The 13450-nt window shown below is 29.8% G+C and overlaps 3 protein-coding genes across 4 annotated transcripts; 1 reads left to right on the forward strand and 2 right to left on the reverse strand.

Moving 5' to 3' along the window:
* Positions 1 to 920: 920 nt before the first annotated feature.
* LOC108557235 (retinol dehydrogenase 12-like) lies at positions 921 to 7980 on the forward strand. Of its 2 annotated transcripts, none has more exons than XM_017913677.1 (4): positions 921 to 1067; positions 6907 to 7230; positions 7284 to 7630; positions 7689 to 7980. In XM_017913677.1, exons 1-4 carry the CDS (start codon positions 935 to 937, stop codon positions 7881 to 7883), a joined length of 999 nt encoding a protein of 332 aa, XP_017769166.1. In that variant the 5' UTR covers positions 921 to 934; the 3' UTR covers positions 7884 to 7980. The 2 variants fall into 2 exon arrangements, with proteins under 2 accessions (XP_017769166.1, XP_017769167.1); XM_017913678.1 differs by lacking the exon at positions 921 to 1067 and adding an exon at positions 4270 to 4412 and having other exon boundaries at positions 7689 to 7979.
* Positions 7981 to 8651: 671 nt separating this feature from the next.
* Positions 8652 to 10110, reverse strand: LOC108557236 (retinol dehydrogenase 11-like). Its single transcript, XM_017913679.1, has 4 exons — positions 9959 to 10110; positions 9586 to 9909; positions 9186 to 9529; positions 8652 to 9131 (listed from the first exon to the last, which is right to left on the reverse strand). The coding sequence occupies exons 1-4, from the start codon at positions 10098 to 10100 to the stop codon at positions 8934 to 8936; spliced, it is 1008 nt and encodes a 335-aa protein (XP_017769168.1). The 5' UTR covers positions 10101 to 10110; the 3' UTR covers positions 8652 to 8933.
* Positions 10111 to 11817: 1707 nt separating this feature from the next.
* LOC108557234 (retinol dehydrogenase 14-like) lies at positions 11818 to 12951 on the reverse strand (the record flags this gene model as incomplete). The annotated part of the gene is made up of 4 exons (XM_017913676.1): positions 11818 to 12069; positions 12132 to 12475; positions 12525 to 12848; positions 12907 to 12951. Coding segments are annotated over 4 exons (917 nt in total), but the record flags the coding sequence as incomplete, so codon positions are not given.
* Positions 12952 to 13450: the final 499 nt, after the last annotated feature.

The following is a 13450-nucleotide window of genomic DNA, read 5'->3' on the forward strand; positions in this document are numbered from 1 at the left end:
AGCGTTTTTGGAGCAAAAACCAAGAGTGAAAGAGGCCATCTCTTTTCTCACATTACATAAAGAGTTGTTAACCAGCTACAGACGCAATACCAAGACTTACAGTTGCAAAGAGAAGAGTTCCCTTTACTAAAAAATAAAAGTATTCCATTGCCCAGGAACTGAAGATTAGCCAGAAAACCGTTTGGAACCATTTGCATAAGGCTGGTCTCAAGAAATATAATAAAAATGAATATGTTGTATTATTTATTTAATATCACCTGATTTATAATAAATCTACAAATTACACGTTTTTCTCATAGTTTTTTGTTGAGAATTAACTCGGTGTTTTGGTACGGTGGCAATCAAAATCCCGATGTTCGAAATCGCGACTGTATCAAAATCCCGACAACCATCCCGACTATATCAAAGTCTCAACTATATAAAAATTCCGACAGTATCGAAATCCCGACTATTTAAATATTTCAGTCCCTGTCATATTGTTGTTTACATTAAAATACATAAATATGCAAGGAATATTCCTTTTGTTTTTCGGGCAAACCGAAAACACAAATCTATAGAATGTCACTCTTAATTTAACAGATGATTATAGGTATTTTATGAAATATTTGTTTCTCGTAGTTATTTTATGGAATGTGAGTAGACAATCCTGTAGACAATCATATAAACATATAAAAGTTTTAGTTTATAAAATGGTTTTTTTTTCTTTCATTTTCTTTCATTTTTAGAATTATGACCAATTACATAATAATTATAATTATGTCACATTATTTACATTATTAAAAGAAATGATAATTAAAAAATGGAATGATCAAAAATTATAAATAGTATACTTTAGCAATGAAGAGAAAAAACATGAAGTAAAATGTTACAAACTCCATAAATACCGAATCGTCGAGTCGAGAAAGATCAGTTGTAATTCATCTACGCGCTTGAAATGTTTCACATATATGTCTTTATAGCCGTTGCGCTGCTGCTCATCAAGTTATATCTATTCTATATCAGGAGGTCGTGCAAATCACATCGATGTCTTATTGGGAAAACGGCGCTAATAACTGGAGGATATTCTGGTAAATAATAATAATTATTAATACAAGTTCTTAATAGTTTTATCTGGAATTTTATATATCAGAAAATTAAGCAATGTTACTATTCGAATGAATTATATATTTATTTGTTTTACTCGTAATAGAATTCAAGTAGCAAAATTATATGTTTTTAGATTTTATTAATAATAAATATTAAATTAATATTGATTTTTGTTTCATAAACTGATGGCAACTAAACTGATTGAATCAATTAAGTATATATTTTCTTTATTTAATATCCAATTATCAGGACAAAATGTGAATTTCATTCAAGTTCGATCAATTATATAATTGGATTTTGCTCTAAAATCTATATGTTTATATCTGTTTTAAACCGAAATGATTTTCGATAATTTGAAAATTTAAAGCAACAGTCTGTTATTAAAATAAGACGATATGAACAAAATTCAACTATACATGAACCACTTGAAAATCAACCACAATGTTAAAGAGACGTTTGGGTCAGTCTTTTTGTGAATAATAATATACATTTTATTTAGAAAATAATTATAATATGCTTTTAAAGTGTAATTATTATTATAAAAACTAATAAATTTCTAATTATTATAAAACAAACAAATAGTTGAATGAACTTTATTTTTAGTCGTCGTTTTAAGACGAACAAGCATCTGAAATTTTGGTGGTTACCCTGTTCCTCTTCTTGCTTAAAATAAATTTCATTTGTAAAAATATTTGCTCATATTTATAAGTTGAAACGAATGTTGACAAAATGGCAAAGCCAATTTTTTCAAAGATGATGCCCAACACGTTGATATCATGAGAAAATGATTATCTTCTGTTTTTTTCCTAATCTTTCGGCAATTCCTTGAATTTATCCATCCAAAAACGTTGAATTTTTAAAATCAATCATTTCTATACTAAAATTTTCAATTTTTAGATATTGAAACTAATACAAATTTAAAACATTTTTTTCTATTTCGTCGGGCTTTATTATAAATGTAAACATTTCGCCTTGGTTTTTGAAACTTTAAAATCGACTTTCATATTCACTTTTAATGACGAAAATCCAACTTTCGAACATATTTAGATTGCTTTCATCGATATTTTCTTTTATAAATGTTTGTTAGAAAGATTTAGAAATATAAACTTATTTGTCAAATTTTTAAAATACATCTGATTAACAAATATTTTTGAATCATTATTTTTAGATTATCCTAATTATAACTTATTATTACGAAAAACAAGATTAAATACCAAATAAATAAATCAGAATGAGTGGATTTAAGCTTATTGTTAACTATTTTTACACTTAATATAAAAAAGTATTACTCAAAAAACATGAACCACGACAATCGCATTATATTTTTAAAAATTATATTAACTGTGATTATTGAACTTACACATGAATTTCAAGTTTTTCTTAATGATAGATTTGAGCTGAAAAACTGGTTACATGACTGGAAATGACTCTGTAAATTGGCATACTTAGCAGATATATTCTCTGTTTTAAATTATCTTAAATTATCGTTGCAAGACAAAGAAATTTCGTAACGTTCAAGGTAAAGTAAACGCTACTATAGTAAAATGAAATTTGTGGCAAAAGAGGGTTAGTTGACTCTGAAATGTTATAGTTCAATATTTATAAAACATCCACGCAAGAAAGTTTATATCATTCGGAAGAAGAGCAATTGTTGGAATTAGCTTCAGACGGTTTCTTGAAAAATAAACGTATGGAGTGAACTTTAATATCGTCATGCAACATGTGTATCCAGTTTTAACAGAAAAAGTCCTGAAATACTTCTTGTATTTTCCAACTTTATGTCTATGTGAAGTTGCTTTTTGAGTACTTGTAGAAATCTCAGATTAAAGTAAACAACCATGGAATCAAATTACGATGATCTGTCGTCTCAACATAAACAATTTCATCCTTCTTATTGATTATAAGGAATGTTATTTATCATGTAACTTTTATTTATTTTCTTATGAATAAATTTTATTGGAAATGGAAAAAAATAAATATATATTGTTTGCTATTAAAATATATGCAATTTTCTTTACTCAGTGTTGCAAAAGTTTGGGAGATAACAATAAAAAATTGTAACAAATTTTAACAGTAAAGAATTTTCTGGTGGTGCTCACTCTCCAGCATTGTACGGAGCACCCCACGTTAGCATGGACAATGATGATCGCCCTCTTTTTCACTTGTTTTCGTGATCGAAGTAGTTATTGCCTTTTGCCTGACATAATTGTTGTATTATATGAGCTATTAATTTTGTGAATAAAAGTGCTGTATGTCCTACCACCGTAGACTCCTTTAAGATCTCCCAAACATATATTATAAGTGCGATGAAATAAATTTCCTTTGTAATAAGAACTTAAGAATTCCGGAAGAATATATTTGAGATAATAGCGTTAAATAAATAAAGAGTAGTTTGTCAATGATTCACATGAATTTTTGCGATTCCAAAGTCAACAATTTAATTGAACGTGGACTTAGATAAAGAATATATAATCGTGTTAGTTAGTAAAAAAAATACATAGTAGTAGTAATCATTATTGACACAAAAAGTACCGACATTGCATGTATAATTAATCATATCGAAACGGTAGTAAAAAAAAACACTACTATAAAAACAAGTTGTATCTTTCAGTCGTTCCGATTAATAAACTTTATGTTTGTGTTTTCTAAATAGTGCATGATTACAAAATATAATTGCATTGAAAATAAATGTCATGGTAATAAGCACTTGGGAATACCGGAAGAATATGTTATAAATAATTACGTCTTACATAATTTTCTGCAAATATAAATTGAAAAACTTATTTGTCCGTAGACTTTCGTAATTAATAAATATAATTTTAGTTTGAGAAAACAAAATAATATTTTTTTTTATAATACGAGCATTTACGTAACAATTTTCATTATTTATATGAGAATACAATAATACCTGTTTATTTTTATTAAATTGACTATCACAATAGTATAATTATTTTATTTCTTGTTCCTAATCCTAAAAATGTTATGAATTCTAAGTATAATTTCCGTGATATGTTTACTTCATTTAGAGAAATGATAATTACTGCTGATTATATAAGAAAATAAATAAGAGCATTCATAATTTTGAACTGCGAATGAATTGAGAAAATACATGAAGTTTTTTTGTATCCTACTAGCTCCATAAATACCGAATCGTCGAGTCGAGAAAGTTCAGTTGTAATTCTTCTTCGCACTTGTAATGTTTCACATATATGTCTTTATTGCCGTTGTGCTGTTCTTCAAGTTATATCTATTCTGTATAAGAAGGTCGTGCAAATCATATCGATGTCTTGTTGGAAAAACGGCGCTAATAACTGGAGGATATTCTGGTATAGAACAATTATTGTTAATAGAAGTTTTTAATTGGTTTTATCAGGAACATTGTACATCAGAAAATTAAGCAATATTTACTATTTGAATGATTTATCTATTTATTTGGTTACCTCGTAGTAGAATTCAAGGAGTTTATAGCCGTGATTTTTTTTATGTTTTTGTATCTTTACTAATCAAAATATTATTTATTCTATACCAACTAAATTTATTTATGCAAGGAAATCAACACAAAATATTCTCCAAACGACATAAAATAGAGAAAATCAAACGTATTCGAAATATTTCAAAATTATTCTCAAATAATTGCAGATAATTATGAATTTGATAAAGAACATATACATTATTTAATTCAATGATTAACTTGATAATAGAAAATTGTAGATAATCCTTATAATAACTGGGATTTAAGTTTTCATTCACTTTTCAAGAAAAAAAAGTTTGGTACAATTTTGAATAGATATTCGGAAGGAATATCTCCACCTGTTTTATTGTCTTTGCTGCCACATGTCTGTGCGAGAAAGGATTTTATACAATGGGCAATAAAACAAAACTACGTAATTGACTCCGAATAGATTATGGCATGCGAATAGCATTGAGTAACGCAATTGAAGTGCGAATAGACAAATTAGTGAAATGTGTTCAAGAACAGAAGTCTCATTACAATACAAATTATCGATTATGTTAAGAACCACAGGTCGATGGAGAAATTATAAATTTTATTAATAATAAATATTTATATAATGGTCAAAGGGCATAGTGATCAAAATAACAATACCTCGCAAAATGCGGAGTTACATGATTAAATTATATATTTCTACATTAATTTTAAATTCGTATAGAAAATGAACATCTTGTTAGATGTTTTAAAAGTGTTCTACATTTATTTCGACAATAATAAAATATCCATTGTAAGTAAACATAAAAGACAGTGCATTGCACATAAATCGAGGAATTATACAATATTACACATTAGCAATGTTTTCATGGAAATTTTGGTATTCGCTGAGAATAATGAAACAGTATTATCTATATCGTTAAATCTTATGACCTTGGACTGTGGTTAAAGTGAACTGGAGGAATTTAAATATAGAATTTACTTCATCACATTATATCAAGCAATTGTGAATCTTGTAATAAAGTGTAATGCTGTTTTCTTTTTTGTATGTCTAGTTCATTATTGAGTACAAGTTTGTGTTACGTTATTGTGAGCAAGGTGAGCTGTTCTGAGAAAACGGCCAACACATAAGACACGGCTTACTTTCATGGAAAACTCGAATGATAAAATATTGTTAATTGAGGTTAATAATCTTTAACGATTATTTTAGATTATTAAAAGATTATTGGAAAATAATTTAGTAAATTTGTGGTAACTCTTTTTTAGATAGGTCAAGAGTCGGTAATCCATGGAATTGTAAACCACAAACAACTAATATCCTATAGCGCTTTGCTCCAAAAAGGTTGCTTAATACATTAAGGACCGTTTACAAGTATATACAGTCATATCTTAATTAACGAATAGAATACGTTCCACAAAATAACTTCGTTAAGCGAAACTACATTTTCAGAGGCAAAATAGTATGGTCAGAATAGAAATACTATTTCTTAGGAAAGAATGAAATTTAATATTAATTTGTATGGGAAATAATACAAACCGATGTATTTATAGTTTCATGTAAGTGAACCGAGATGAAAATTAGGTATTTTTGTACAAAATTGTTGTATAACGGATGAAATAGGTTATTAGTCACAAGAATCTCATAACTAATGTTACAAGTTTAGAAAATACCAATTGTGCTGTAATTATATTATTTGTATGTAATTACTTTTAATTTACGCATCCACACCTTGCGTGATATAGAACATTTATGGTTCTCAGTACCAACTACTTTAGATCACTCTGACGCATTTACGATGACCCAAAATTGAGCCACGAAATGATATGACAGCTATCATAATTGTGTCAAATAAGTAACTGATAAAATACTCTAACAACTAAAAACAAATACGTTTGCTTTACATGTTGATGGAGAAACGTTGAACTAGACAGAATAGTGTTGGTGTTCAACACCCCATTTGTGGAAATTCTTCAGCGTAATGAAAATAAAATTCTATGTAATTATTGGTATTCACCTAACCCATCGTCATAATTGTATTATTACCGTAAATGAATATTTTTTGAGATAATAGACAAAAAAGGTTTTTTACCCCTAAACTAATTAATTTTATAAATACAAAATTCTAAATTAATTATAACCATAAACTATCCTAGATTAACTTTGCACCTAAATCACTTAGTTTGGTAGTGGATCTTCACAATGTTCATTTGCCTACTGTTAATTTTTCTTAGAATTACCTAGTTTTTAAAGACGTAATAACTAAAATCTACTCCTTATAGTAAATAATGTATATTATAGTTACGACATCTGACTTAGTATGGATACAGAAAGTATTAGACTTTTCATTAATATTTAATTTATTTTTTTTGTGCAGGTATTGGATTTGCGACAGCTGTGGATTTGGCAAAAAGAGGTTGTAAGGTGATAATCGCGGATATTATGAACCCCATGGAAAGTGCGGAACGGGTAAAACATTTGACAGGAAACCCGAATGTGTATGGGCTTCCAATAGATTTGAGCTCTCTGAAGTCAGTCCGCAAGTTCTCGAAGATTTTGCACAATATAGAGGAAAAAATAGACATTCTGATCAACAATGCCGGAGCTTGCGGTTTTAATGGTCAATTCACCAACGATGAACTGCAGAAGACCATGCAGATCAATCATTTGGGTGGCTTCCTTTTAATCCATCTTGTTCTAGGTAATTTTTATAGAAATTAGTCCTTTTTCAAAAATATTGGTGTATTGTTTTAGACATGTTGAAAAAGGCGGAGAAGGCAAGGATTGTATCCGTGAGTTCTATATACTCGTTCCTGCATAATATGAAATCTCACAACGAGATAAACAAGCCGCCCTCGACCTTCGACAAGAAATTGACAACCATCGTCGACTACGGTAACTCGAAACTGTGCGTCATTGCTGCGTGTAACGTCATGAGCAAGAAACTCGTTAAATACAACATCACCTGTAATACGCTCTGTCCTGGTTTGGTGTGGACCAGCATACATTATGATAGTTTCAAAGCCATTCCCAATAAGAGCGTTATCGACAAATTCCTTTTCTTCACATTTTACCTCTCATGGATTTGGTTCTACTCCAAGGTGAGTACTAACTTATACTACTATGCATATGAAACGATAACATTACGTTTTCTTGCAGACTGTGATGCAAGGAGCTCAAACGTCTATAAATTGCGTCGTCTCGGAGAAACTGGATTCGGTCACAGGACAGTTTTTCAGGAATTGCGAACCATCACGACAACCAAGATTAGTGCAAGACCCAGACTTCTGCCAAAATGTATATAAGGAGAGCGAAGTTTTGTGTGGTCTTACGTCCGACGAAAAAATTTCCTAATCATTTCACTAGATTAATTAGTTTTGTAAATATAGTCCTCATTGTTTCGTTCTTCATCTGTGTCGCAATTAATGTACATTTAGTGAATTTTTTTAACAATAAAATCGAATATCTTATTTCACGACTAATTTTTTTTAATAACAATAGATTTTATTGACTAAAGTAAGAAGCAATATCAAAATTACACCCATACTTGAATGAAAATCAAATGTAACCATACAATAATGAAAAGATATAAAAGACAAAGTTGTGATGCTGTTCATCTGAATGTGAAATTTCATTTTATTTAGGATTTCCCCGTATTCACGATATATGTATAGATCCATTTGGAAACTATAATAATTTTTTAATAGAATATAATAAAAAGTGTTTGAAAGTTCGATTTACTACTTATAAAGCTGGAGAAGATATTTTTCTGGTTGTTCAAAATCAGCAATGATTTAATTTGCTGAATGTTTAATGAAATAACTTTTCTCGGATATAAAATACAACAAATAGGTAATGATAACTCTGAAACATTTTCATACAATTAACTTAATGAAAATGAAAAATATTCAATCTCCTACATAACAAGAATTTGATATTGTTGAAGGAACCGGAAAGAGAAAAAGCAATTTAGATCTTCTATTTAATACACTACTCTCAACAAGTACTGAATATGAGAGGACATTTTTCTTAGCAGGATAACAAAACTGCTACAAAATTTAAAAGCATATTTTTGAAATATAAATTTAAATTTCAATATATATATAGATATAAAGAGGAACCTTGCTTAACGAGCAAAATAAATTGTAATAGAAATGACTCGTTAAATGAACAACGTTTTGCATAACCAGTGACGAGCAGAAGAGAAATATCGGATTGTGCGCTTGCTACATCATTTTCCAAACTTTTGTTCTGACATATTATGTGTATTTTATGTTTAGACTTTAACAGATATAATTTAGTTTACTGTAAAACAAAATAACATTATTATAGTAAATAAACAAACTATGTATGCTTAGAAAAAGGAATCCTCGAAATCTAGACGGATTATGCTCGTTTTCAATATTATCTCGGTATTTTTTCTTCTTGAGATAATTTGACCAGTTTCTCGCTTTCAGTCCAAACAGCTTCGGAGAAAGTCTGGTCTGTTGCTTTTGTCGGGAGTTTGGAGACTTTGCAATCCGCAAAATAATACCCGGATATTCCTTCAAGGGATTTATCGATGGCGCAATGCAACGTTGTCTGAGCACCTTCTTCGGGACTCTTAAATACAAAGATTTTTCTTTATCGCAATTAGGTTTAGCGCAAGTCTCTTACTTTTCCGAAGGACCAGAGGATTATATAGCCAATGAATTGGAACATCTTAAAAAATCTTGTAAAATATCCAATACGGTTTCTAGCGGAAGCAAAGAGGGACGTGCAGACTACGCCTGGATATGCAGCGTTGACTATGATGCCATGCTTTGAAAGTCTTTCGGCAAAACCCCTTGCTGAGATTATATTACATAACTTGCTATTGTTGTAATTGATAATACTGTTAATATTCTTGTTCTTAAATTTGGATAGACTATTGATATCTTCTGCTGCTTTTAGCTGGTGCAAGAAAGCCATAAATGAGGTGAGGAAGACCACGCGACTCTTCGGCGTTTTCTTTAAGAGATCTAAAAGAATACAGTTTTATTTGTTGCTTGTGAAATGGCACTTGAATGGTCTTTACCAACTAATAGGTGAGTTAAAAGGAATGAACCGAAATGGTTAATGTGCATATCCATCAATATTCCATCGTCGCTACAGATTTCAGCAAAACCAGCAACACCTGCATTGTTGATCAGGATGTCCAATCTCGGTTCAGTATTGACTATATATTCAGAAAATTTTCGAGTTGACAGCAAACTGCCCAAATCTAGCCATTTGTATATGATATTATCATTTCCAGTTTCTTCAACAATTTGCTTTCTACTGGATTCTGAATCAACGACGTCGGCTATTATCACCCTGCATCCTCTGGATGCCAAATGCAATGCGGTTTGGTATCCAATTCCTAATTAATAATCATTATACTATATATATTAAAATATTGAGGGACTTACCAGAATTTCCGCCCGTTATAAGAGCGGTTTTTCCGACTAGACAGACTTTAGCTCTGCACCATCCCATTGACAGTTTTGTATAAATCTTTAGACCAATTCCGACCAACAGCACATAAAACGCTATTGTTATTAGAAAATACATGATAATCACCTTTTCACTACTGCGTAACGTTATAGAAAATTGCATATGTTTTATATATTTCTTATCAAAAAGACAACACAATAATTGAACTTTCTTGTTCAATGATCACAAATTAATGTTATTAAATGTATATCAGAAGCGAACTTTGGTTTATGCATATCTTTTAATGATATATTATTATAAGAATAGCACAATGAAAGTTGTTAAAAAATATTGATACATGACAAAATCAAAAGTAAACAAGCAAATGCCTATTATTTAAAATCAATCAAGCAACATTATTGCACATGATTTTGTTACTTGCATATGTGGTTATTTATTATACTAAATTTACGACAATTTCTTTGTTCATAAATTTGAAGCTAGAAAATCAATTTATTTCATTAGATTAAAATTATTCCTAATCATTTCACGAGATTAACTCGTTTTGTAAATAAAGTCCTTATTGTTCGTGTACTTTACAAAGAATTAAAATATATCACAATATTGTGATAGTACAAAATGTTTTATTTTTTTAGCAATAAAATCGAATATCTTATTATCAGAGTAAGCAAAATCAAAATAATATTTATAATACTAAAATGTAAATCAAATTTAACCATAAAATAATGAAAAGGAGAAATAACATAATTATTCTGCATCGGGCTGTCGATTTTGATCATGTTGCCCAAGTTTTTTTCATTATCTTAAATAAAATACCAAACCAGAAAGATCAAGGTCGATAAATTTAATTTTAACATGTGTGTTTATTTGATTAATTATGTAGAATTGTTTTGTTCATCTACCACCAAATTTCTGAACGCAACAATAGCAACAATATTTATAAAGAACTTCATCACCTTCAACCAGAAAATCGTCCCGGTTTACGGTTTGGTTCTAAGTAAATGTTTATCGTTCTAGATTCGTTCGGTTCGTCTAAAAATTTCAGTCCGGTTCCGGTTGAAATTAAAATTTAAACTAAAAATATAACAATTTAAATTAGTTAAAGCTACAATTGAACCGAAATTAACCTTTATTAAAATTTCGTTCCGATTTCGGTTATTCAATTCAGCAATTTTACGTTCCCGTTATAGATACGGTTCTGTTAAAAAATCCTGTTAATTTCGGTTCGGTTCCGCTTCGACTCTGCCTTCAACATGCTACATTAATTTCTAACTACACATAAAAAAAACTGTTATTCATAAATTACATACAAAATGATTTGTATAAATTCATATAAAAATGGTGGTGTAATAAAATTATTATTAATAATAGTAGTTACTGCAACAATATATATAATATAATACTCAATATAATAACAAAAATTAAATTAAACTGCTACAAAGGGCTATTGACTATAAGTTTTTCTGCTCTATTATTAATGTAATTGTTTATCTGTCATAATTTAGTCCTTTCATTAAAAGTAAAACGAGTAAATAGATTATTTTCAACATTTATTTATTTATTATTTTAATTTATTTTAAGTGGTGTAAAAGGGAAAATATGTAAATAAAGTACCGTGTAAAACGAAACCATGTAAATTGAGTATCGTGTAAAAAGAGGGATATGCGTATTAAAAAATATAACTGTCAAATAATGTTTTATAAATTGCCAATAAAGTAATTACGTAAAATTCCACCAAGTTTGTAAAAATGTATGCAAGAAAGAAACTTATAATCTACAATAAAAATATTCATCGTGGAATTACAAAATTAAATATTATTAGTTTTGTTGACGTTATTTATACTAAAGTTTGATGAAGAAGAGAAAGATACATTTTTTTTTTTCAATATGATCTTGCTATTTTTTCTTCTTGGGACAATTTGACCAGTTTCTCGCTTATAGTCCAAACAGCGTCGGAGAATGCCTCGTCTGTTGCTTTTGCCGGGATTTTGGAGACTCTGCAATTCGAAAAGTAATGCCCGGATATTCCTTCAACGGATTTATCGATGGCGCAATGCAACGTTGTCTGAGCACCCTCCTCAGGACTCTTAAATACCAAACACGTAAAGATTTTTTTTATCATAATGAGGTTTAGTGGATGTCTCTTACTTTCCCAAAGGACCAAAGGAGTATGTCCCCAATGAAGTGGACAATCCTCAAAAACCATGTAAAATCTCCAATACGGTTTTTAAAGGAATTAAAGATGGGCGTGCAGACTACGCCTGGATATGCAGCGTTCACTGTGATGCCGTGCTTTGAAAGTCTTTTGGCAAAACCCCTTGCTGAGATTAGATTACATAACTTGCTGTTGTTGTAATTGACAACAGTGTTAATATTCTTGTTCTTAAACTTGGATGGACTATTGATATCATTTGCTTCTTTCAGCTGGTGCAAGAAAGCCATAAATGAGGTGAGGAAGACCACGCGACTCTTCGGCGTTTTCTTTAAGAGATCTGAAAGAAAAAGTTTGTTGTTTGCGAAATGGAATTGAACGGTCTTTACCAACTAATAGGTGAGTTAGGAGGAATGAACCGAAATGGTTAATGTGAATATCCATCAATATTCCATCCTCGCTATAACTTTCTGCAAAACCAGCAACGCCTGCATTGTTGATCAGGATGTCCAATCTGGGTTCAGTATTGATAATATCTTTGGCAAATGCTCGAGTGGACTTGAAGCTGCCCAAATCTAACCATTTGTAGATGATATTATTATTACCAGTTTCTTCAACAATTCGCTTTCTGCTGGATTCAGAATCAACGACATCAGCTATTATCACCCTGCATCCTCTAGACGCCAAATGCAGGGCGGTTTCGTATCCAATACCTGTTCAAAGATAACTATACTAAATCATATTTATATATAAAAATATTGATAGATTTACCAGAATTACCGCCTGTTACCAAAGCTGTTTTTCCGACCAGACACACTAGGTAAATTTACCCGTTACAGCTTGTTTCACTTTTAATTGTTTTATAAATTGAATTGAGAAATAAATGATATGATATGAACAAATTAACATGAACAATAATTACATTGATTTTAATTTTGTTATGAGTCAATATTTTATAATTATTTTCGTTGTGCTATTTTAATAATAACTTTTATGAACCAAAAGTTCATAAACCAAAGTTCACTTCTTGTATGAATTTAATAAGATTAATTAATTTAATCATTTTTGATAAGAAATATATAAAACATGCGCAGTTTTCTATAAAGTATCGTATAACGTAGTATAATAATTCCATTATCTTTTTGATATGAAAGATAATAAATATGTATATTCCGCTATAATATGACGCAGTAATGAGCCTATGCTCAGTAAGAGTAATCATGAGTTGTTTAATATCAATAGCGTTTTATGTGCTCTTGGCTGGAATTGTTCTAAAGATCTACGCAAAACTGTCAATGGGATGGTGCAAAGCTAA

This window comes from Nicrophorus vespilloides, unplaced genomic scaffold (genome assembly GCF_001412225.1).
Source record: "Nicrophorus vespilloides isolate i.1.1-1 unplaced genomic scaffold, Nicve_v1.0, whole genome shotgun sequence".
Classification (NCBI taxonomy): Eukaryota; Metazoa; Arthropoda; class Insecta; order Coleoptera; family Silphidae; genus Nicrophorus; species Nicrophorus vespilloides.

Excerpts from the sequence above, each read along its gene's own strand:
- LOC108557235 (XM_017913677.1), top strand. The coding sequence starts at position 935 with ATGTTTCACATATATGTCTTTATAGCCGTTGCGCTGCTGCTCATCAAG. Across the intron at positions 1,068-6,906 it reads AATAACTGGAGGATATTCTG|GTATTGGATTTGCGACAGCT; the intron begins GTAAATAATAAT and ends TTTTTTGTGCAG. Across the intron at positions 7,631-7,688 it reads GGATTTGGTTCTACTCCAAG|ACTGTGATGCAAGGAGCTCA; the intron begins GTGAGTACTAAC and ends GTTTTCTTGCAG.
- LOC108557236 (XM_017913679.1), bottom strand. The coding sequence starts at position 10,100 with ATGTATTTTCTAATAACAATAGCGTTTTATGTGCTGTTGGTCGGAATT. Across the intron at positions 9,910-9,958 it reads TATAACGGGCGGAAATTCTG|GAATTGGATACCAAACCGCA; the intron begins GTAAGTCCCTCA and ends ATTATTAATTAG. Across the intron at positions 9,132-9,185 it reads TCCTCTGGTCCTTCGGAAAA|AGTCCCGAAGAAGGTGCTCA; the intron begins GTAAGAGACTTG and ends TTTGTATTTAAG.